General features: G+C 51.6%; 10 protein-coding genes across 10 annotated transcripts; 4 read left to right on the top strand and 6 right to left on the bottom strand.

The window, feature by feature from the left end:
• Positions 1–113: 113 nt before the first annotated feature.
• AFUA_3G15220 (uncharacterized protein) lies at positions 114–1412 on the bottom strand (the record flags this gene model as incomplete). Its single annotated transcript, XM_077804488.1, has 2 exons — positions 1052–1412; positions 114–1003 (listed from the first exon to the last, which is right to left on the bottom strand). Exons 1-2 carry the CDS (start codon positions 1353–1355, stop codon positions 114–116), a joined length of 1194 nt encoding a protein of 397 aa, XP_077660636.1. The 5' UTR covers positions 1356–1412.
• Positions 1413–3600: 2188 nt separating this feature from the next.
• AFUA_3G15210 (endo-1,4-beta-xylanase) lies at positions 3601–4816 on the bottom strand (the record flags this gene model as incomplete). Its single annotated transcript, XM_749010.2, has 2 exons — positions 3601–4527; positions 4592–4816. The coding sequence occupies 2 exons, from the start codon at positions 4814–4816 to the stop codon at positions 3673–3675; spliced, it is 1080 nt and encodes a 359-aa protein (XP_754103.1). The 3' UTR covers positions 3601–3672.
• A 778-nt stretch (positions 4817–5594) lies between these two features.
• Positions 5595–8574, top strand: AFUA_3G15200 (uncharacterized protein). The gene is made up of 2 exons (XM_749011.2): positions 5595–6387; positions 6450–8574. Exons 1-2 carry the CDS (start codon positions 5908–5910, stop codon positions 7539–7541), a joined length of 1572 nt encoding a protein of 523 aa, XP_754104.1. The 5' UTR covers positions 5595–5907; the 3' UTR covers positions 7542–8574.
• Positions 8575–11260: 2686 nt separating this feature from the next.
• AFUA_3G15190 (molybdopterin oxidoreductase family protein) lies at positions 11261–14262 on the bottom strand (the record flags this gene model as incomplete). Its single annotated transcript, XM_749012.2, has 4 exons — positions 11261–11964; positions 12022–13766; positions 13829–14062; positions 14111–14262. Coding segments are annotated over 4 exons (2835 nt in total), but the record flags the coding sequence as incomplete, so codon positions are not given.
• Positions 14263–14656: 394 nt separating this feature from the next.
• Positions 14657–16186, top strand: AFUA_3G15170 (molybdopterin molybdotransferase MoeA; the record flags this gene model as incomplete). The annotated part of the gene is made up of 1 exon (XM_749014.2): positions 14657–16186. The coding sequence occupies exon 1, from the start codon at positions 14843–14845 to the stop codon at positions 16184–16186; it is 1344 nt and encodes a 447-aa protein (XP_754107.1). The 5' UTR covers positions 14657–14842.
• Positions 16187–16333: 147 nt separating this feature from the next.
• AFUA_3G15160 (molybdenum cofactor guanylyltransferase) lies at positions 16334–16904 on the bottom strand (the record flags this gene model as incomplete). Its single annotated transcript, XM_749015.1, has 2 exons — positions 16334–16344; positions 16427–16904. The coding sequence occupies 2 exons, from the start codon at positions 16902–16904 to the stop codon at positions 16334–16336; spliced, it is 489 nt and encodes a 162-aa protein (XP_754108.1).
• Positions 16905–17157: 253 nt separating this feature from the next.
• AFUA_3G15150 (uncharacterized protein) lies at positions 17158–18195 on the bottom strand (the record flags this gene model as incomplete). Its single annotated transcript, XM_749016.1, has 1 exon — positions 17158–18195. One exon carries the CDS (start codon positions 18193–18195, stop codon positions 17158–17160), a length of 1038 nt encoding a protein of 345 aa, XP_754109.1.
• Positions 18196–18414: 219 nt separating this feature from the next.
• Positions 18415–20092, top strand: AFUA_3G15140 (isochorismatase family hydrolase; the record flags this gene model as incomplete). Its single annotated transcript, XM_749017.2, has 2 exons — positions 18415–19603; positions 19656–20092. The coding sequence occupies 2 exons, from the start codon at positions 18415–18417 to the stop codon at positions 20090–20092; spliced, it is 1626 nt and encodes a 541-aa protein (XP_754110.2).
• A 1176-nt stretch (positions 20093–21268) lies between these two features.
• Positions 21269–22102, bottom strand: AFUA_3G15110 (alpha/beta hydrolase; the record flags this gene model as incomplete). Its single annotated transcript, XM_749020.1, has 2 exons — positions 21269–21631; positions 21692–22102. The coding sequence occupies 2 exons, from the start codon at positions 22100–22102 to the stop codon at positions 21269–21271; spliced, it is 774 nt and encodes a 257-aa protein (XP_754113.1).
• A 333-nt stretch (positions 22103–22435) lies between these two features.
• On the top strand, positions 22436–23689 carry AFUA_3G15100 (putative integral membrane protein; the record flags this gene model as incomplete). Its single annotated transcript, XM_749021.2, has 5 exons — positions 22436–22649; positions 22707–22960; positions 23015–23238; positions 23290–23423; positions 23469–23689. Coding segments are annotated over 5 exons (1047 nt in total), but the record flags the coding sequence as incomplete, so codon positions are not given.
• Positions 23690–23758: the final 69 nt, after the last annotated feature.

The following is a 23758-nucleotide window of genomic DNA, read 5'->3' as shown; positions in this document are numbered from 1 at the left end:
TGCAGACACAGCAATACTGGTGCAGTATTCCCTCCATGTGGCCGGTCAGAGCATAGTGATATGCAAGCAGCAAACAGATTACATCCCATTTACGGACCACTCGCTCATACAATTCATGCTTCCTCCGGGAATGGCCACATTTGCCTCGCTTCCTCAGGCGACCATTCTCCAGCCGTCCGCTCGAGGAACGTAGACAGCAATGCCCGGTTCTGCCTTCGTTTTTCGGTGATGTCCAGTTGAGGCGCAATCCACCCCTCAGCGTCAGTATCTAGACATTCCCATGCCAGGCGTTGGACTTCATGCCAAGCTTCATATTCGGTGAATTGGCGCTCATGCGTCTTGATTTCCTCTTCAGTAAAGGAGAGAGGACATTGTCCAGTAAATCCGAGGCCCGACCAATTCTGAAACATCTCTATGAGACATGCTCGAAGTGGAACAACTCCCACCTCGGAGACCTCTGCACACCGAATGAAAAGCTCTCGGAAGACTCGCGGCACGTTCATAGCATCATAGGCAAATCTGTCTTCCAGGTAGGTGGAAACTTCGTACGCCTTTGCCCACTTCGCCTGGGACCATTCCTGTTGAGCAAGTGATTTGCTTTCTTCATCCAGTTCATCAAAGTCGTCTGGGAGTCGGGGTTGGACAAACCCCTTTGGGTAATTGGGCGGGGGCTTCAGAAATATGGGCCACTGTGCCTGAAGAAACGCAAGCAACACTGATAGAGATTGAAAATCAATGAGAGATACGACCTGGGAGCTTTCATCAGGCGCAACATATATATTCCCCATGTGCAAATCGGTGTGCCACAATATAGGCCGGCCCGACTTGACTAGAGCTGGATGGGAATCCAGCAGGGGCATAAGGCTCATTGTGGACTGTAAAAGTTCGGCCTGTTCTTCAACGCTCCCTTGATAGAAGGTTGGTGGCCTATCCAAGCGCTTCCTCGACAGCGGGGATAGCTCGCGCTTTGCGATACATATCCCAACATCTGATATCGTGTTCCCTGTGCAATGGGTTAGCTTGTGGCACTGCCAGGATCCACGGTACTCACATGGTCCTTGGTTCAAGTGCCCTTTTGACTGTCCGAGGGCTGTGTCCGGATCAATGTCAAATGAACGATCACAAGACGGGCCAATACAAAACGTGTGTGACGGATCAATACTCTCATTGAGCATTTGATAATTGGATTGCTGGGCGCCTGTATCTGCTCGAAGGTATAGACCACCATACGCGGGAAATCCGATGGACGATAACTGAGCCTCCAGCTTCGTCAAGTTCTTGATGAGCTGCAACCGGTCAATTTCCGCCATGTCGGCCCATCGCTGAAACAGTGGAACCCCGGCTGCCTTCTCCATGACTATGTACTCGGCACCTACCGGACTCGAACTGTCCGAGGACCACGCAAGAACGCGTGGAACAGGGATGCCGGTATGCTTTCGAACTAAGCAGCTGGTGTGAGAAAGGAAACACACTGTACTCTAAAACGCCGACTTCAGAGGCTGTTGTTAAGCCCGCTGGCCCAGCAATGCGGCAGGGGACCTTGGCAATACCCTCTTTGCCATTTTCTTTTTGTATCAGAAGAGCCTTGCTGAAGCCCCCCTCCATCTTTTCAATCGTAATGATGGGAGAGGGCTCATCATCAGCGACGACAGCAACATTGCAAAGAGCATCTACATCAAATCTCACGTAACGTCGATCAAACGGGAGCTGTTCGTCAATAAGGAAATGGCCATTTGTATATGCAAAGAGTTCTTCGCGACCTATTGGTCTGCCTGGCTTGGTAGTTAGAGGCCTTTCCTTTGTTTGTTTGCTTTTCGGTTACCTTGACAGAATATGGACAACTGGGCTTTTGGTGGGTGATGGTGCATTTTCCCACAGTTTCTGAGGATAGAAAACATTGAGATCCTGGTTGACCGTTGAATATTTAGAATATTCATCAACTCGGCTATGTCGAAAGACTATCAATTCATTCTGACCCCGGACTCTGGAGGCCAGCCTCTGTTAGACACAAACAAGAGCTGGATGTCATGCATCCCTTGAGGTAGGCAGCTGTAAGCGGCTGGGTACCCTTTTTAGCTGACTGTACAGAGGACTCCCTCAGTTCATTAGCTAGACTGATTGAAGCTCTCCAGGGCACGGCAATTACCCAGAATATGCACAATCGTTTCTACTATACTAGAATGGAAATCTAGACACCGTTTAACTCAGTGCTTGATGGTCGATATGCAATTCAAGAACATATCTCTCACTCTCATAATACAGAATCTACTTCTCCTTGCATAATTCCTGCTTTATACAAGAGACAGAAATGATCATGCAATGCCGTTGCCTTTCTTTGCTTTTTTGCTCTATCTTTTCCACCTATGGGTTGGTCTTGGATACAAGATGGACCTAGGCTAGAGATATATAATTGCTGAGATCGCCTCCACGACACTACTTCTGTTCTGCTTGAAAATCCGATTTATTATATTGAAGAGGGAATATATATATATATATATATATTCAAAAGATCCCAGATATGCCAAGAGGTTAAATTTTGGAGGATTCCAAAACCGCACAGGACCGTGGTGTTGTTAACTGTGCACCGGAGTCTAATGAGGGGCTCTGATATTGCCTGATCTGTTTTCCTCTTGACCGATTGACACAAGACTCGCCACTGGAGGCGCGGATCAATGATAGGATATATGATATGATAGTAGGCATGGAGATTGCTAACAGGCGCTGCAAACCACGAAAGAACCCAGCCGTATTTCCGGTTGGATGTCGAACTGATTTGCGGATCCATCACGAAAGAATGCCTTGCGGGATCAAATTACCATGGAGCTTATGACTGAAAGCAGAGTCAACGGATACTTTGCACGTTCTGCTACCACAGCTGCTGGTGTTGGACGCAATGGTGGACACCACGCTTCATCCTCCTGAGAAAGACTTGACCTCCCCAGGCTTCTGTCTAGTGCTGGAAGGAGACAGCGCACAAGATATTGCATTACTGTGTAATCCCAGGTCTGCAAAATCCAATCGGAAATGATTTCCAAACAGCTCGTCCTCTCTTCATAGGACCCAGCCAGAACAACTCCGCGAGGCGATACTGGATTCCGCGTTCTGGTTCGTCGTAAACGTTATGCTTGGACGGGCGTACGTCCCGCACATGAGGCCCGATGCGCTTCCCTGATGACATTGAGTGACATGGGTCGCGGCCTCGAAGGTATGATCCGAGGGTAATAGATGTCCCATGAGGGGGTCAATACTCATCCAAGGAGGCATCTACCCATCATGGCTGCAGAAAGCTTGAAAAGCAGGCAGATTCAGCCTCGTCGCCTTCCCCTCACAACAAGCTTTGTCCTAATCTTGTTCGTCAATAGCGGACAATATTCTGTGTCGATCGAGGTTGATTTAGAGAAGTAAAGAAAAAACGTGCTCTCTCAAGGCATCTTAAGATAGGCGAGACTAAAACTTCAAAACAGTTTCGATTGCAAATGATATGTAAATAGCCTTTTTGTAGACAATCGTCGTTCTGGCATGGATGCACTAAGAGCAAAGCCCTTGGCATAGCCGACGATGCTTAATACCCCCCCTGGTAATGTTTACACTGAGCTTTGTCCCTCATTAGATGATAGTACAACCTAAAAACCGACTCGAAACGAGTGAGTGGTCTTGACGCTGGACGAGCGTCTAGCATACAGTGCAGGGCTTGTTCTCCAACGCCTCGGCAGCAGCATAGAAGGCCGGCTTCACCTCGAGTGTCTCATTATATAGACAGGCGCCACCCTGTCCCTCGAAGGTACCCGGAATCCACGAGTAGGCGTCATCGAAATCCCAGACTACAACACCAACACAGCGCGGTCCGGCATGCTTGCAACTGGCGACGCTAGCATAGTAGTCGGCAGCCTGCTGCTTTTGGGCCTCGGCGGTGTAGAACGGGGCCTGAGAAAAACGGACGTCAAGTTCGGTGATGGCGACCTCAAGTCCGGCCTCGATATAAGCCTTCTTGGTGGCGAGCTGGTCAGCGAGCGAAGGAGTCTCGCCGACGATGAAGTGGGACTCGAGACCGACTCCGTCAATGCGAATGCCCCGCTTCCGCAACTCGGCGACTAGCTTCAGAACAGCATCTGCCTTGGGGCCGGGGTTCTCAATGCCGTAGTCGTTATAGTAAAGCTTGACCTGGTTGGCGTGAATCTGCGCCAGGGCTTCCTGGGCATACTGGAATGCAAGGTAGAAGTATTCCTCGCCAATTGTGTCGTACCACACACTGGAGGAGAAGGTCCCGTCCCCATTAACAGCTTCATTGACGACGTCCCACGCGTAGCAGCGCTTGCCAAAATGCTGGACGGTCTTGAAGATGTGGTTCTTCATCACTTCTTTGAGTTCTGTGGCGGTCCAGTTCCTGGAGGTGACCCAGTCGGACACTTGGCTGGCCCAGACGAGGTTATGGCAGCGCACGGCGTGACCATAGTGATCGGCCAAGTCCATGAAGTAGTCCCCTTGAGTGAAGTTGAAGACATTTTGCTCGGGCTCGGTATACATGAACTATGTGAATAACGTCGTCTGTCAGCGCCGACACGAGTAGAGGGGTACTATCACTCTGGCTCACCTTCAATGCGTTTGCGGGAGTCATTTCGCCGAACTTCTTGCGCAGGATGCTCAGATAAGACTTGTCGGTTGTCTCTGAGGTACCAGGGATATCGGCTGCAGTGCCGAACCAAAGCATGCCATTACGTCGAGCAAGCTTATCGAGATTGACGTCGTTCTTGCTGCTCGAAGGCGCTGCCGTGGCCAGGCCAGCGAGAAGAGTGGTGGCGGCAAGGGAGAAACGCATTGCGAGTCGCAAAGGGGGCTTTGTTTACACTCTCTGTCTGAACTTGACGACAGCAGGTCCCGGGACAGACAAGGGGTTTCCGCCGTTTTATGTACTTGTTGGAAGCGGACGGGCAATTGGTCATAACTGCGGCCATCGCATCTTGCATTTGACCCGGACGGTCTGGAATTCCCGGCTGAGAGTGGACGATTCCACCCCGCAGGAATATCAGAAATAACCTTGTCCAGATGCAGCCAAGTATTCTGGGGTAGCTTGACGAATTTTAGGCTATTATGGCTGGTATAGCCAATGATACCTTAGTCTCCATCCCGCCGAGGCCAGCTCGTGAAGGGAGCTTTCGACAAAGCCGATTGTCCAGGATACCTTCGTTTCTGATAGCGTCAAGCATTTTACCGGTAGCTCTCACTAATGATATGTGACTACTCTTTACCCATCTGGAGAACCTCGGAGTGATGGCAATGAGAATTCAGCCGGATGATATCCGTACATGCTAAATATACAGCGGCCGCGCGTTATTGTGGGGTAGGATAGCAAAATACAGCTGGCAACGCGAGGCTTCCATCATCCTGTGGACAAAATCGAATATACAACCCCAGACTATTGAGGACCGTCTTTATTGATCTAATGGTGGACCACCAGCATCCTTCTGGTGGTCCTCAAGAGTACAAGCCACGATGTTTGTTTTTCCTCAGGCACGATTTCCCACGTGGTCCCAGGGCGGCTCAGATATCGACCAATGAAAGTGATTATGCCACATGACCAACCATTCCCCCTGGCTGTCTCTACTCCGTACTCACCACTGTGTACACGGCCTACCTGTTTTCCTGGCTCTTGTGAAGAGACATCGACATCTCATCGCTCTTCAGGCGCCCATCGTGTTAGATCCGCTTATCTGTCCTTGGCCCTCGCCGCCATGCCTTGGCTGAACCCAGATCCAGACCGTTCCAAACCCCTTATAATTTGCCTGAACAGGAAAATTATTTACCCGAGCTGACATTCTGTCACCGCCTTATTATTGGGATGGTTTCAGGAGAAACGCCGATGTCGTCTCATATACCTCTCCCTCTTTCTTCAAGAAGGTGTCGGTGTCGATGATGTCTCAAGACATTGATCCGCGTGGTATGTTGAAACGTCGCTTGCTTCGCGGGGAGATCACATACGCCACTGCAAAGGAACAAGACGCCAATATCCTTCATCAGTTGGGATACAGGGATCAGAAGATTCGGTATTTCACCCATCTCTATCGAAATCGGCAGCAGATCAAGTCAATTGTGGCCCACCATCTCGGCCTCAGTTCAGCAGACAGATGTCGGATGGTTGATGTTGAGGACTGGATACATGGCAGCTTCAACGTTTGCATCCGGGTTGATGTCGATGGCCAAAGGGGATATCCCGGGACACAGGTGATGATACGATTCCCCTTGCCTTACCGGATTGGAGAGGAATGCTGCCCTGGAAATGCGGATGAGAAGGTCCGTTGTGAAGTTGGGACCTACGTGTGGCTCCAAGCGAACTGCCCAACTGTCCCTATTCCACGGCTTTATGGGTTTGGGCTATCCACTGGCCAAACTGTATGACCTCTCCCTTTATTTATCTTGCATGAGACTTAAAACCGCATTGCTCACAATCATAGTTTACTGTTCTCGATCATGTGCCTTTCATAACCCGTGTTATCCAGCGTCTACGCCGGTGTTTGTTGAATTGGTTGAAATATCCGTCTCCATCCCCTTACGTTCAGCATCAGACTAAAGATCAAAATGTATTAGGAACCCCCTATCTTTTGATTGAGTATATTGATCCAATGAGAGGAAAAATGCTTTCTGAAACATGGGAAGAAGGGCGCCACAATACCACATTGCGCACGAACCTCTTTCGTGGTCTCTCCCGCATTATGTTGACCCTGGCACGTATTCCGTTACCGAAGATCGGTTCCTTTACTCTAGATGAGAAGGGGTACTTGAGCTTGAATAACCGGCCTCTGACCCTGGAAATCCATCAGCTGGAAAATGAGCACATCCCAGTCGACATGCCGCGGAATGCGACTTATGCCACGGTCGATTCTTATGTTAATGACATCCTCGCCTTCCATGAAAGTCGGCTTCGCCACCAGCCTAACGCAGTCAATAACATCGAAGATGGCTTCTATCAGACATCCGCTTTAATGGTTATGAGAAGCGTCTGGTCTTGCTTTTTCCGCCGTGATCTCCTTCGAGGCCCGTTCTTCCTTAATCTCACAGATCTTAACCAGACCAACATCTTTGTTGACGAGGATTGGAACATTAAATGTCTGATCGATCTCGAGTGGGCATGCTCCCATCCGGTGGAGATGATCCATCCTCCGCACTGGTTAACAAATCAAGCTGTCGATCTGATCAGCATTGGTGACTACGAAATTCTTCGAAAAGAGTTCATGATGGCCTTCGCAGAGGAAGAGACGAAAATCGAGCTACCAGTCCGGCTCTATCCTATCTTGCAGGGTGGGTGGGAGAGAGGAACATTTTGGTATTCTCTCGCGCTCAGCAGCCCCACTGCTTTGTTTAAGATCTTTTATGATTTTATTCAACAGAGGTTTTCGACAGCCCACGACGATCCCGCTTTTTGGAAGATCACTATGCCGTACTGGACCTTTAATACTTATGAGTTCATTAAAAATAAAGTGAGGGACAAGGAGCAATACGATGTCTGTTTACGTGAAGCCTTTGAGATTGGAGATCCTCATGGCTAGACCCTACAAACTCAATGCTCTTCACTCACTGCCCTTCACGCTTGCTCCCCTCACCACCACTTTGTTCTTTCCTTTGGAAGTCCTCTACTGCAGCCTGAAGGTTCTGAATGGACTTCTTCCCTCTGTTCTGCTGTGCAGCTTTGCCCGAAGAAGAGAGCTGGTTGAGGGTCTTGGCGTCCATCTTCATAGCCACTTGCGCCTCTTCAACTTTACCATCATAACTTGAATCTGAGCGTCGGTCCGCCATCCTGAGTCCCTAGACCTTACCCGCACAAATTGTCAGTGACTTGTCAAACGTAAAAGTCCACTGCATTGATTCGTGTTCATGACTACCTTGAAAAGCTTAGGCAAAATCCTTGCCAGGCCGTCTCAGGAGATATACTGCCGGTGAGCTGGTGAGAATGGTATTAGTTGATCTATTAGCAACAGGTAAAGTACTCACATGTGAATCGAGAATATACCCAACAGAGCAAGGAAGTATGGAGGACAAATGTGAGTTCTCAACCTTGCTGTCTATGGAAAGCGAAAAAGGACAAAGAAGAAGACTGGCGGGATTTACGTTCAAATACTGGGGAATTAGATTCAACGTGGTAATAGGTTTGTCGCGCTGCAACGTCGTCTGTCGACTATGCAGCTTCCTCAAGAGGCACAGTCCCTTTGCAGGACGCTTAAGGCTTGGGATATACCAGGTCAAACTAACTGCTGCATGTCGTGTTGTGGCCTGGTAGTGTAACGTTCTCCATGCACCTAAATTACCTTTGCACAAGCACATCTGCAATTATCATTAGCCGGATCTGCGACAGTAGCACTAGGAAAAGGTACAGGGCAACAACACACACGACTATGTACTAGTTATTATTGGTTAATAATCCATGTTAGAACTAGCTATAAAGGTCATGGAAGAATATAGGAAACCAACCAAACCAACTCTGGAGGCGCTGCTGTGGATTCTTTGTAAAGAGGGGTTACCACTACCGCCCGTCTGGATTTGAACCTCCTTGAACTACCTTCAACCTCCTCCATCCACTATTGACTGATATATACGCGTTTCGATCCACTGTGACCTTCCCTGTCTTTACCTCTACTATTCACTTTTGCATATTCATTTCGCCTGCAGAAATGGTGCGAAAACGAAGAACTAGAAAGCTTTTTACATCCGAGATTATATCCTTACTTGAATCGTAGAGAAAGCTATTCAGCGAGAGAATGGACGACCTTCATGATTCGCAGACGGAACAGCTATCTCAATGTCAGCTATGGCTAGTCCCGGACTCAGAATCACAACAGGTGTCAAGAGAAAAGACTCGAACAGTCGAACTTTTCTAGCCGATATCTTCAATGATAAAGCTCTAGGGGCTGTTGTTTTTTTATATAGGCTTAGCATTAGTGTTACTAAACTAGGAATAGTAAACTCTACTAAAGAAGTATATAAGATATAGATATAGTAGAGATAGCCGAAACATCCTCTTAGGTTAAAGAGAAACAGCAAAAGTATATATTTAGGAATACTACTCTGTTTTTTTAATCTTAGAAAGGTAAGCTAGGATGATCTAAGAGTTATATTAGACCACGCTTATACATACTTAGATTAAAGTAGTCCTACTGTCCTAACCTCTACAGACCCTAGGACTTATTCGACAGACCATCTAAGGGCACATATTAAAAAGGGCTATTAAAGCACAGGATGGTAAATGCAATAAGCAACCCTAATTGCATGGTGACTATTACTTTATGGCAAGGGATTATATCCATGCCCGGACACTTTTATATCCAGTGTCCCCTTCTACACCCTGGCACCTAGATCCTTAAACTGCTGGAGACATGCAATGGCCCAGTAAGGCTTACTACATTCCTTTCTCCTTCACCAGATATAAGAATTAATAAACTTCTAAAGAGCTCTAAGCAAGCATAAAGAACAGCAGCTTGTGGAGAGAAGAGTAAAGAAGAGGTGGCTAACCAGTCACAAACTGCTTATCTCTGTATCTTCCAGAGAAGCACAATCAGGATACTTTTCTTGTCATTAGGATGTAATCCAACAGGTATTGCTGGGGTGGCCCGTTGAGGCTACTCAATCGTCCGGGAAATCGTAGATTCCTGCAGCGAGCCTGCTGATGGAGCTTCTGGAGGGTTTTCCGGCCACCTCGTCTTCCGATGCTGCCACCGGACCCTCAAAGTTAGTGTCCGTTGGCATGGAGAAGGATGTTGCTGTCAATGTCCTCTCAGAGGTCATAGCAGGACGCCTCCGAAGCCTGTCATAATTTGCCAGCTGAAAGAGTCTATTAACCCCCTTAGTCCTTCTCTTGACAACCTAACTGCATACTCCATCTATGCAGAGAAGCCTGGAGGTGCCATGGCAGCTTGAAAGTCTCTGAATAGTTGAAATCGTCAGTTCCTGGCGACGAGGTTCATGTTGCAACTGTGCAAAATCCTGGAACATTATGGTGGCCAGTTGACAACAATCAGGGCTGCTACTGCTGTGGAAGGCAAAGTAAGTCAGTTGTCATACATCTACCCGACCTACCACTGATTAGCTCCAACTTGAGGAAAATCAGATACAAATTAGTCTCAATTCTTCTTGGCCCCTCAACGCCGCCGTTTGATGCAGATGAATTTAGGACATTATTGGCAAACGCCGCGGAGAAGAAGCCAAGCCGACTCAGCAGACATTGACGATACGCCTGGTTGCTTTGATGCTCGTGAGATCAGGTCTGAAAATCTTAGGGATGAAAAGCTGGGTAGTCTCCATCCTGAAAGCTCTTATATCCCTTCAGAGCTTGTCATAATAAGCCAGTTTAAAGAGCTTTTCTAAGCTGGCTTGAATGTACACCTGAAATAACGTCTGACAGCGCAGATGATAGCCCTACTAGCCTGAGAAGAGGGCAGAGACTAGGTAAAATACCAAGGACAAAGATTCTGGCCCCTAGGACTGAATATAAGACTATTACAGAGTAATAATTTCCTAACAGTTTGTAACCTTCTGCTTTCATTCCTTGAACTATTTTAGTTATTATCATATGCATCTAGGATGGGCAGTAAAGATAAATAGTACCCCCCTTGTCTAATATTAAAGAAACAAGAATTAGTTTTGAGTTGATATAAAATCTATCAATGATTTTTATCTCTTACCTTTATTACTGTTGAAAACCATGTGGGGCAGACGCGTTATGGTATGGAAAGTTGGAAACTTGCAGGGCGGACTATTTGTACAAAAGGAACTTTTGGTTTTCTACCATGATTGATTACATCTCACCGCCGTAGTAGACTTAAAACGTGACCGACTACAGCTGATCCGCAACCACCTCTCCTCTGCAGTTCCTTTATCGCTCTCCCCTCAACGCTCGGCTCAAGATACACTCCAATCTTCCTGTCAGAATCAAATTGCCTCCTATCCAACAGCGATAAACTGCGATCATCAACATGCCAGCGACTGACGCTCTTCGTACGTGCATGGTGCTCTCATCGACGTACTGAATGTTTACTAACCTGTGGAGTTACCTAGAGCCCCCACTTACCCCAGCCGAGCGGGCCATCGTCCAGAGTTACGGTGGCTGGACCCAATTCATGATCTGTTTCGGATTGAAGCCGTACGAGCTGGACGATGTCGATGAAGCGAAGTCTCTTGTTGCGTCACTTGCTGCCGATGACGACTGAGTGGATGAAATGGAAACGCCTGACGTCGGAGCTGGTGAACCTTACATTCTCGTTGCAGGACAAGCTGATCAACAACGAATCTGCCCGGCCATTCGAGAATCCTCTCCACTTAATTCCTCTGCAGCCGCCGACGGGACTAGTAGCGTCTGTGGGCTTTTCACTTTGATATGCTGGCTAACCCACCCTTTCTGTCTTTGAATGCCCTTCTGGGCGAATTTGACTGCTTCAATGAAATCACAATCCCAGAGTGCCTGACTCGCGGGAGATAGAGCTGTTAGATGCCCTTCGATATAGGTCAGGAACAAGTCCAGTGACTGTAGCGCTGCCAGTGCCTCGTACGGATCCTTCGATTCACCAATCGCAGGGAAAATGCTGTCTCGTAGGTGCTCGGCCACCCGGCGACCGTATTGTTGGCTCTCGTGATATCGCTCAATAATGGGCTTGAACTGGTCCGAAATCTCACAGGTAATGCGTCTCATCACCTGGAGACCACTTTGGATCTCCATATCATGCACCAAACGCGGGATCATGTCGACGTACATGTCGCGCAGCATCTCCAGTGCCTGGTCAGTCGCTCCCAGCCAGAGCTCCATCCGCCGGATGGGCTTCTTGTCGTTGCTATTGTCTCCTGCGCTGCTTGCCGCGTCTGGTTTCCTCATCTCGACACTCCGGACGGCCATTGTTTGTCGTTCTGCCTCCTTTTGGACACACTTTTCAATGCGGACGGCGCCGGACTTGAACATCGGCTGTTTGGAAACTGGGTCCCATTGCTCTGCATTCGTTAGGATGCGGTATTCCAGCCAGTCAGTCTTCTCGACATTGTACCTACCAATCGTAAGCTCGTTGGCTGCCCGTGCTCTCCCGTCTGTAGCGTCCCAATAACCAAAGTGAAAAGGAATGAAAACATGACCGTCGTTGATTCCCCCGATTCTCACTGGAAGCTCAACACTCCCCCGTCGCGATCGCACGACCACCATCTCCCCTTCAGTGACATGCAGGGCTTGGGCGTCTTCCACCGAAATCTGCACGATCGGCTCCTGATCGGCTTGCTGCAGACGCCTTGCTCTCCCGGTTTTGGTGCGCGTATGAAAGTGGAAGACGTTGCGCCCTGTAGACAACAAGAGAGGATAGTCCTCATTTGGGATCTCCAGCGATGGCTTGTACTGTGCCGACTTGAGAATGGCCCGGCCAGCAGGGTTCATCGCCTGGTATTGGGCCCTGGTGTACGGGGTCCCGGTCTCCAGATCATGACCATAACTCTCACAGTAGTCCGTATCTGTGAAGAATTTCCCGTCGTCAAACAAGCGGTCTTTTCCATATGGATGTTCTTTCGTGCATGGCCACTGGATCCCCGATCCACCGGTCAATTTCTCATATGTCAGCGCGCTACAGTCGAGCGGTCGACCGAACGACATCTTCCTCCATTCATCAAACACCTCTTTGGGCGATGTGAAGGGAATCAGTGGCTCCCCGTATTTGTTCTTGAACCCCATGCGCTTCGCATAGTCAAGCCAAATGTCAAGGTCAGCTCGAGCCTCCCCTGGTGGGTCTACGGCCTTCAACGATAAATGCATGGTCCGGTCGACGTTGGTGAAACAGCCCGTCTTCTCGCCCCATTGTGCGGCAGGGAGAACGACATCTGCAATGGCGGCCGTCTCGGTCACGAAGATATCTTGCACCACCAAGAACAGCTCTGGCTTGGTGAGGAGCTCTCGGACGCGGTAGAGATGGGGCAGGCTGACGAGGGGGTTAGTGCCAGACACCCAGAACATCTGGATGCTGCCATCCTCGATATAGTTGAGCATATTTTGAATGTGGGTGGGCTGGTTCCAGTGTGGCGTCTGCACGAGGTCAATCTTCCACACGTCGGCGATCTCCTTCATGTGTTTCTCGTTCTGGAAATTGCGGAACCCTGGATACTCGCCGTTGCATCCTGTCTCGCGATTGTTTTGCGCAGTCGGCTGGCCGTTCATTTGGAGAATACCACTGCCGGGCTTGCCAATGTGTCCCAGCAAGAGGTTGATGTTGTTGATCTGGCAGGCGGCCGCGGTGGCCTGGTTTGATTGATAGACTCCCTGTAAGGCAGTGGACAGGAGACTACCACTGGTGCCGATGATCTCGGCGGCGTCTTTCAGCATATCGGCAGGAACGCCCGTTATGTTCTCCACATATTCGGGGGTATATTTGGCCACTGTCTTTTCCAACTCCTGTCGCCCAACTGTGTGTTGTTCCACCCACTCCTCATTCAACCAGCCGTTCTCGAACAGCAAGTGCTGCAATCCATTGAGTAGCGCGACATTGGTCCCACCCTTTGGCGCCAAGTGAACTGTCGCGTGCCTGGCCGTCTCCGATTCTCGAGGATCCACAACCACTAGCTTTGGGGGATCGGGTCCTGCCAGGCGATCCAACACACGGGACCACAGCACTGTCTGGGTGTTTGCCATGTTATGTCCGACCATGAAGATGCAATCGGTGAAGTCGATGTCTGTATATGATCCCGGCTGGCCGTCACTGCCAAAGGACTCGCGCATACTGGCAGCTGCCGTTGCCGTGCAGAGGCGAGTGTTGCCGTCCCTTCAGCGGTCAGCTCATCTTCTCGACCGAAAGCAGCGCTTAAGACAGTCAGAGCGACCTACATGTGCAGTGTATTCAGGCCGGCCTTGCCAATCATAGCAAGGACATAGTATTCCTCCAGGAACAGCTGTCCGGTGGTGTAGAAGCCGATTCCATGGTTGGTCAGGCGTTTTTGAACGTCTTTCGTTTGGTGCACGATCAGCGACATGGCCTCGTCCCAGGATGCGGGCTCCAGCTTTCCATTCCGACGGATCAGGGGGTGTTTCGGACGGTCCGGATGGTTCATTGCTTCCCAGCTGGGGACGTTAGCCAGTGACCTGTCAGGCTCTCTGTTGGTGGCTTACCCATGAAGGCCTTTCGGCCCCAGTCTTCCCCTGTTGACCCGGTCGGTGATGCGCCCGCGCACACCAACGACTTTATGTTCTTTCACCGGCCAATGACCCACGCGAATGACAGTCAAGAGTTGAATGTGGGTTTGTCTTCTTCTCACACAAAACTAACCCTCCTTTGTACATGATTACCCAGAGTCATATAAAGTCTCTGACCAAGGCGTGGAGAACACAGACGAAGCCAACGCAGGGACCTCTGCTATAACCCCGCTGACGTAGCAATCCGGCATTTTCGGCCCCCTCGCGCAGCATTGTGGGAATATCCTTACCTGATAGGGGGTAAAGCTTGGCTCAAAGCTTGTTCTCTGGGCGATGTGCACTCAAAGGCATTGATATTGGTTGGACAACGCGAGGTGCACAAGACAGAGTTTAAGGGACGGTGCTGGCGATGACTCCAAAGTGACGCCATACGCAACAACCGCTCTCGGCTTCTCCGCGGCAATGAAATGCGTCAAAACAGGCCTCGTGGAGTCCCATCCCTGTTTATGGGCTGTTTATGGTGTCTAACCAAACAGGATAGTACTATTGTATGTGCACTAACGATTGTCATTGAGGTTTATCGGAGGTTTGGTAGACTCGTGAGTAAGAAATCTCCCCCATGATCTTACAAACACGACATGACCCTATCATAAGATATTGACATTATAGTAGGCGGTTGACACTAACACTTGAGCTGTCATTATCATCATGGCTATTCTTTATTCTGAGGCACTGCGGCTGATTCAAGCGGAGGCTCAGCGACATCGCAACGCCTTTTTGGCGGATGGGGAGCATGTTCCCATCGGTCAGGCACGGGATCGCATTTCTCGCGAGACCGTAACTAGTACCATATCGACTCCCAAGTTCGATACCTCGGCTATGGATGGGTATGCACTGAGTTCGTCTGCGACGCAGGATGCAACCATCGACCACCCAGTGACATTTGAAGTGAAAGGCATGATCGCTGCGGGAGATGAGCCTTTGTGGATAGCCGCCGATGAACAATCGGGGACGCCTGTCTGCGTCGAGATCATGACAGGGGCTCCCTTTCCGACTGGCGTGGGTGGTAATGAACTGGACTGCTGCGTGCGAAACGAGGATGTGGCAGTCACCGTGGACGAAACGTCTAACCGTCGCTATATTCGAGTCGTTAAGCCAGCGAAAACGCAGCAGAACCGAAGGTTTGCAGGAAGTGACTTCAAGAAAAGTGACATCCTCGTCGACGCGGGAGAGGTAATCCATCCGGGCCACATCCTGTCGATGGCATCGGTTGGAATGACCCAGATTGCCGTCACACGCAAGCCTCGGGTGGCTGTTGTCTCTACTGGCTCCGAGCTGTTGCCTCCTGGGCTTGATCAATCGCCCTTACATCGGATCAGCGACGCGAATGGACCCTATCTTACTGCGACCTTGGAGAGTTGGGGTGCTACAGTGGATTTTTTGGGGATTATCCAAGATCATGCTGAGGACCTGGAACAGGCTCTAAGGTTGACCCTGGGGCAGAAGGCATACGATGTGATCATCACCTCTGGGGCTGTTTCTGCCGGACGATGCGACTTGATTCGTCGATTGAATGCTCGAGTGGTGTTTCACAAGGTCGCCATGAGGCCAGGCCATCCAGTACTGTTCGCCCAGATTCCCGATTCTTCGAACACTGATGGACATCTCCGGAGAGAAACCGCGTTCTTTGGCTTGCCTGGAAACCCAGTCGCCAGCGCTGCCTGCCTGCGCTTCTTGGTCCTTCCATACCTGAAATACCTACAGCTGCAGCGACCAGACGATCCATCGAGTGCATCTCTTCTCCTTCCCGACGACGCTGAAACTGCCACCACCAAAGAGCATCCGGTAGTCTCTACATTTTGCGGCGACATGGACGTTTTTCGGCCGGCATTGGTCCGCGGCTCGTCAGGCCATGTGCAGGTAAAGCTCATACAGGATCACAGTCCAGGGAAGATCAGGCCTTTTCTGCATTCGAATTGTTGGATCCATATCCACCGAGGCGTTTCCGAGTTGAAGGCAGGTGACATTGTCGACATCTATCCCAGCCACTGATTTTGGCTTGCGGCCAACCTCTTCCTCCTATGAACTCGCTTGGGGTTGGGTTGTCATTTTGGACGCGAGCTCCAACTCGGCAGGCGTATTGACATTGAAGATCCACTTCTCCTCGTGGGGGTCGTATCGTCTTACCACGCGAACTCCTCACCACCGCACTGGGTCCAAGGATTCCATCTTGAATGTTCTGTCTCAGTGCACGCAACGCCTCGGGGGACCAGATACCCAGTAGAGGCTCACAGAAGCAGTCCCTGTTTTCGAAGCATGTGACTGGCGCGGTCCATTCGCGTCGAAGTTGAGACAGCGCGGCAGTCGATATGAATGGATAGTCGCAGGCAACTACCAACCAGTGTGCACTTTGGTCCTGGTGATGAGCAGCCAGCAAGCCGGCTCCTGGGCCAATGCCGGCGCTGTCATGTTCGCTGGGCACTCCAGGACCGTCGTAGACTACATGGACCGGGAAAGTGGTAGTCCCGTTGGTGAGAATTAGTCGATTATCTGGGACAGCAGTGATATGGCGATCGTTCTCAATGGCCTTTAATGAATTGTGATCGCGCAATGAGAGAAACACCACTTCTGACTCGGGACACGCTTCGTGTAGGATGATCAGCAGATGGACGAACAAGGGGACATCGCCGGCGACACGTAAGAGTTCTTTGCGGGTGCCCATTCGCGATGAGTGGCCACCCGCCAGCAAGAGTGGTTTCAGAGTAGACATCGAGGATACTCGGGAATCAAAAGCACTCTTCGATCGGAAATCTAGGACACCTCGAATTGGCGGGACTCCCTGTTTAAAGCCAAAACCATGTGGGGAACGCTCCTCGAGTCAAAATGACGACATCCATGCGCCTTGAAAGTGATCTATAATCTTGAATCCATGCAGCTCATGTCATTGCCATGTGTACATCGAATCTATCTCCCATAATGTATATTTCACCATCCTCTTTCCTAGTTCCAGTGCGACTGGTTTTTCACACTGTTCCAACATGTCGCTGTCGAACCGGGGATTTAGTTTGCTTAGGATCTTGCGCAAGCGAGGCTTGGAGGTCTCGGGGGCTGTTACCTGGCTCCAGGGCCCCAAAAGCAGGGGCTTGTGAGGTATCTTTCGCTTTGTTCTGATCGGACAATTCGGACGAGTCGACGACGTTGGATGCCTGCCCAGGATCACACTGGAAGGAGGGCCGTTGCGCCATGGAAAGGGCCACTGCTGGAGACGCCTCCTGGCAGCAATCTGCAATCAATTGATGGATATTTTGCGCCTCCTCCAGCATCCCCTTCTGCTGTAGGGACCCGGCAAACTCCTCCATGGTCATCAGATGTTGGTCCCCATGCGCCATGGCCAGCTCCGTGCGATCTCCAAAATGATCCAGACGGGCGTCGGTAAAGCCATTGCGCTCCAAGATACCGGGCAAGCTCAGCACCCAATCATGTCTTCCATTGGAGCGGACAAATTGAAGCAGCCGATCGAACGCCGGGGTGTCTGCGCCTGGATTTGCCTTGCTGACATGGGTATCAGGGTAGTTGAGATCATCCCACTGGATGTACCCGCCGGGTTTTAGCATGCGGTACGCATTCTGGATAATGGGGACCGGATCACTGTGCTGGACCACTAGGATCAGAAGCCTGAGATGGACTATATCGTATCTCCCGACAAGATGTTCTGGGACGGGACTGAGGATGTCCCAGTTGTGGACGGTGACATTGTTTGGCAGCCATTGAGCCGGTGGGGCTTTGGACAGGTCGATGTCGAAGCCATCGAGGACAGCGGGTTCTGGTAACTCACAGGGGAGATCGAGGAGCCAGATGCCTGTGCCGCAGGCAAGGTCGGCAATTCTCAGTGGCGGCGAGCCGTGGGTATGTGGGATGGGGATCGATGGGTGTAGGTTGAAGGCCAACGAGTTCTTCCAGAGATAGAACTGGAGGTTCAGGCGACATCTGGCAGCATAGCCTTTGTCGAGCATGAAACCATTGCCGTCGGCGAGGTGGAAACCAGAGGAGATGGTCTCCATGGTGAGACAGACGAGAGCGACAAGAGGCCGACAAGCTATGCGGATGCCTTGTCATTATACTACAAATCCGACAACTAATCGGGAAAGAAAAGGCCTCCACACTAGATCCTTCGTGGTATTCCAGCTGCATTAGTCCAGTTGAGCGTCTGGCACCGAGTTTCCCATAAATCCAGCAACGAGAAACTGGCCAACGTGTTCGTGTCCGTGTTCACTCCCGCCATGCCGTCTATTCAGGTTGGCCTTGCCGTGGGCAATGGCACTGGTCCCGAGCTGACAGTCATCTTTGAGCGTGTTATTCAATCGCTGGCTGCTCGCTACAATGTCAGCGTCACCTTCCTGCGTTCCCCACGCATCTACAATTCCTACTCCTCGCTATTAGCTATCAACGACACGGACGCCGTGACGGAAGAAACATTGGCAGACGCTGCCCACTATCGCCAATTCTGCAGAGAAGCCGTCTCATGCGGCGTGCGTGCGATATTCCGCACTTCGATCAGCGCGCAAGCCCTCTATCTCGTCCGCGAGCAGCTCCAAGCGATCAAGATCGAACACTTCACTCTGAGTCCCACCTCGTCGATCCTCCTCGTCCGCGACCAGGCACAGGGCTTCTACTCGGGCACCAACAGCGTCAACACCAGCAAGGATGCCGTCTCCCGCACCGCGCACTTCAGCAAGGCGGTCTTCACCCGCATCCTCTCCTTCGCACTCGTGCGCGCGAACCAGCTCTGGGGAGGAACCAACTCGGTCACCATGGTCTACAAGTTCCACCTCTTCGACGGACTGTTCCACACCTGGGCCACAGAATGGGAGCGGACCTTCGGCGTCCGTATCCGGTTCGTGCAGGGGGACACCATGAACCGCGATCTGCTAGCCTTCGGGGTGAGCGGCCACAATCTACTCATTTCCGGCAACGAGTACGCAGACATCATGCAGACCATCCTGCTCGATAGGTTTGGGCTAGGAGCGCAGGAGTCCGCCTGCGCGGAGAACGTCTATCTGCACCCGGACGTGTGGGGCCTGAGCGAGTACCAGACCGCCCACGGATCCGCGGATGATCTGGTAGGGAAGGGCATTGTGAATCCGACGGCGACGATCCGCGCCGCGGCCGCTGTGCTAGAGGATCAGGCGGGCTGTGCGGGTGCGACACAGAGGGTCGATTACGTGTTGGGGGATTTGGGGGCCAAGGGCATTCGGACGCCTGATCAGGGAGGGACCGCTACGACGGAGGCCTTTGTGGAGGCTTTTCTGCAGGGGTTAGGTCAGCCACTGGACGCGCACAACGGCGCGTCCTCCTGGTTTTCGGGGGAAGCGAACGGCTGTGGTGGTCGTGGATTTCCAGAACGATTTTGTCACCCAGTCCAAGCACCAATCGGCCATGGCACGGGTGGCAGCGAACATCCCGCGAGTGGTGGAATGGGCCCGACAGGCTCACATTGAGGTGATTTTTGTTCGCTTCATAGGGGATGACCACTTTCAAGGCCCTAGCTGGCGCCATCGGAATCAGATGCAGGGGCGACAGCCCTGGTGCGTGCAGGGGACATGGGGCGCCGAGGTATTCGGTAGTGTTTCTGTCCAAGCGGGCGAGCGCGTGTGTGACAAGAAAGCCAAGTTCGACCCGTTCCTGAGCGAGGAGTTTGCGCAGTATATCGCTGTTCGGGGATTTGAGGAGCTCGTGGTGGCGGGTTTGTACACGGATGTGTGTGTGGATGCAACGGTGCGAGGAGCGTTTCAGCGGGGACTGTGGACCACCCTGGTGAGCGGGTGCACGGCAGCATTGCATTTCTCGGAGGAACAGATGCTGGCTTACATGCAACGGGTGTATGGCAGCGACGTGGTGACGATGGACGATCTGCTGGCGACAGGGAAGGAGAACGGCGCAGTCTCGAGCAGTGGATAAGGAACACAGAGATTCGTTTCATTGTGATTGAGTATCCAACAGCAGCTGTCCATCGATGTTCTGTCAGTGGACTAGACGAAGATACGGGATTACATTTATTGGCATAGATCCCTGTCAAAGGATTCACTGTTCAGAGTCGTGCCTCGTGTGGCCAACACGCCGATATTAATAGCGGAACCTTAATAGATGACAGTGAGTCATGTCCAAGACAGAGAAGAGAACTCTTCTTCTGAACGGTCAGCACGCCCCGTCAGGAAGCATGCACAAGGATAGAAATGTCTCAGATTGACAGCTCCGTCTGGTTCCAACCCCATATCGGCCCGCGTCTTAGCCCGTGCGTTCGAGATGTCTACGCCCACTGGAGCGGCATTTCTGACGACTGTCTCCCTGCCCATTGACCCGACATCGTATGTGAACTGCTGACCCAAGCTCTGTATTAAACTAAAACGCTCTAGCGCAACAAAGCCTGGCCGCTAGGGATATACCCCTGCATTGGCCTGTGGGTGTTTCTCCTTCCTGGTTTGGCCGCCCTCCCGCAATAATTTCCAGTGATTCTGGCTCGAGCTCAGCAGCGCCAATGTAGGATACTGGATCTGGGATGTGGTCTGGGACAGGAGCTGCGCTTACTGGCGGCCCATGGCGCGTTCCAACCGACCGGATGTGGGCGGTAGACATCGAGCCAGGTTTATGGCGGTTGGGATTTGAGTTATTCCGCGGCAGGGGGCGGATGAAAGCGAGATTCATTCAGGGAGATTTTCTGAGCATGGCAGACGACAGCCTCGGTGAGCTTCAAGGCAACGTGGATGTGGTGATAGCGTCGCAGTTCCCCCATCAGTTTAGCCGGGACGGCCAGACGATGGCGACGAAGCGGATCGTCGCCTTGTCTCAGCCGGGAACCATGCTAGTGGGATATCAACAAGGCAGGAAGACAGCTCGGGAGTATATGCGACCCTGGGGCATGATGTTCTACCATAACCTCATGTCATTTGTCCAACTGTGGGATGGGGTGCAGCAGGAGACAAACACACAGTGGAGGCTCGAAGTGACCGAGGTAGATCTCAAGGAATGGGGCATGGGAAGAGGAGGACGTGCAATGGACGCCGGCAGATCGCCAGGGGATCAACTTTGTTATTACTCGCATCTCACGATGGTTGAGACAGGAATACCCATGGACTATCAGTGCTTCGTAACCTCAAACACGCCGAGAAATCCCTGCAGCAGTCGGACACACTCGTCGATCCGATGGACAAACGGCGCACAGTGACTGCAGACCATTCCCTCTACGATCCAATCCGTCTGAGTACTGGCAATCATGGCACGCTGAGCTGCCTCGGGAATAGCCTTGTCCAGGGTAGGAACAATAAATGCCAGTCGTCCGGCATACGCCGGGTCTGCCCAAGCAGGAGCCGGTTGGGGAGTGTTGAACGCCACCGTGGAATGAGGCCGGATGGACCCTTCAAGACTTTGGGCCTCGTCTTCATCAACATCCGCAGCAAAGTTGCCGACAGGGTCATCGGGGATGTTCACTTTGTCGTACGGCTACAGGGCGTTACTCATCTGGTCCGATTCATCCCAAGTCGGAGGAAGAGGGGGGAGTACCTTGTCCAACAAGATCCACGGGGGAAGATTCCCTCCCTGTAATCCCGCACAACTTAGTCCTTCCGGAACCAGGAAAGCCGCGATGAACACCAGTCCTACGATGCCGCCGGACTTGCCTTGTTGCATTCGTTCTGTTTTGGCAAGTCCCTTGGCGGCCGCAGCTCCCGGCATTCCTGCGTAGGAGTGCATGACCAGAAGGACGTCGCGGCCCTCGCCTTCGACTAGCGGACGAATGACGCTGGCGATGGCATCACTGTCCGCTTTACAGTCTGTGCTGGTGGGATCCGCAGGGTCCAGAGAGGGATATCCAGCACAGCGGACAGGGCACCCGGCCTTGGCGAGAGCATCGAAGAACGGATGATAGAAGTCCGGGGTGATCCACGCACCGGGAACAAAGACAATAGTGGTCATTGTATGTCGTTTCGGTCACATAGGATGATCGACGCTGTCTCATGATGGCCAAGGTGGTTCAGGCACTAAATATATAGCTATGATCTTGGCAATTAGGGAACGAAATTACCTCGAAAGCCACCTCTTTCCCCCTTTCAGGGATTCTGATCCTTCCCTTGCTTAGCTCGAGATAATCCTGGTCTGCCCCTCATTGCAGTTCGCTAAGGTCTTCCGATGAGAGGATCAAGGAATCCGCCTAGTGCTCACTGCCCCCGGGAGGCTAAGTGCAGTGCCCAACTCCTTTGCTACAAAACTGCCCTGGGACCTGTCTTCGTGAGGGATTGTCCCATTTGAGCATACCACAGGCGGTGCTTCCCTTGCACTGTGGACTTCCCTCCTCCGCCCGGGCTGGATCTTTCGGAATCCAGACGTGCCAATCTGTATGCGGCATATTCATCCACATATGGACTGGCCGTGGTGGCCGTGGTGCTGCGGTTGTGGTGTCGCACCCGAGTGTCCAAGGTTGGGCTGTGGTGGGATGATTACTTGATTTGCCTGGCGTTGGCGAGTATCACCGATGCGCTGCTCATGCTCAGTAAAGCCATCTGACACAATCGGTAGGCCATGGCAACTGGAAACCAGGTCGACATGGTCATTTGGGTGTATCGCGGCGTGGGAACACACATCTACCCCCTTGGGATGACCGGCTTCTCCAACTTCTTCGTCAACCTCTTCGTCTGCGAAATCTTCTATACGCTGTCCATCTGTGTGACCAAATACTCCATCCTGATGTTCTACTGGCGCATCTTCGGCACCACCAACATTCGCATCCCAATATATGTCATATTCTTCCTGGTCACCTGCTGGGGGTTGGGTGTCGTACGTCGGACCATATGAGGAGTTTGGCGGGATGTCTCTAATCAACCACCACAGATCTTCACGACGATCTTCCAGTGTCTACCCGTCCGTGGCTTCTGGGATAAATCCGTAAACCCCCACTGTGGCGTGGACGTCAACCAATTCTTCATCGGCAACGCCGTCCCGAACATCATCACTGACTGGGCATTGCTGATCCTCCCCATGCCATACATCTGGCGACTCCACAGGGACATTGCCCAGAAAATAGCCATCAGCAGCGTCTTTGTCCTCGGAGGCTTGTAGGTCTCGCACCTCGCCGGGAGTCAATCCCTCGTTGACTGACCATGCAGTATCTGCGTCGTTTCCATCGTGAGACTCGTGATCATGCTCGACTCGTACCGGGTCCCCTCCATCGATGTAACGTGGGTGTTCATCGGTCCCTCGACGTGGACGGCGGTGGAGACCAATATTGGAGTCGTGTCCGGTGAGTCAAGCCTTCCGTAGGCAGATCGCGCGGCTAACTGTGAAGCGTGTCTACCATCTCTTCGTCCTTTGCTTCATTTGTTCGATCGGGATTACGGCACGCAGGATCGTGCGACTCCACCTAAGCACAGCGCTCACTCGTATGGAACGTTGAGTTCGACCGGGAAGCGCAGTAAACGAAGTAAAATGCGGAATGACTCGGAGCTGCATTTGTCGACGATTGATGTGACGACGACGGTGGATATTGAGGAGTCATGCCGGTATTAGTTTGGGAATCTTAGTGATCTATATGTGTTATAGTCTGTGCCGGATGAGCCTCTGCGTTCATCCCTGAGC

This window comes from Aspergillus fumigatus, chromosome 3 (assembly GCF_000002655.1).
Source record: "Aspergillus fumigatus Af293 chromosome 3, whole genome shotgun sequence".
NCBI lineage: Eukaryota > Fungi > Ascomycota > Eurotiomycetes > Eurotiales > Aspergillaceae > Aspergillus > Aspergillus fumigatus.
Note: the sequence above shows the minus strand (reverse complement) of the source record. Positions and strands in the feature narration are given on the sequence as shown.

Excerpts from the sequence above, each read along its gene's own strand:
- AFUA_3G15200 (XM_749011.2), top strand. The coding sequence starts at position 5,908 with ATGATGTCTCAAGACATTGATCCGCGTGGTATGTTGAAACGTCGCTTG. Across the intron at positions 6,388-6,449 it reads GGCTATCCACTGGCCAAACT|TTTACTGTTCTCGATCATGT; the intron begins GTATGACCTCTC and ends TCACAATCATAG.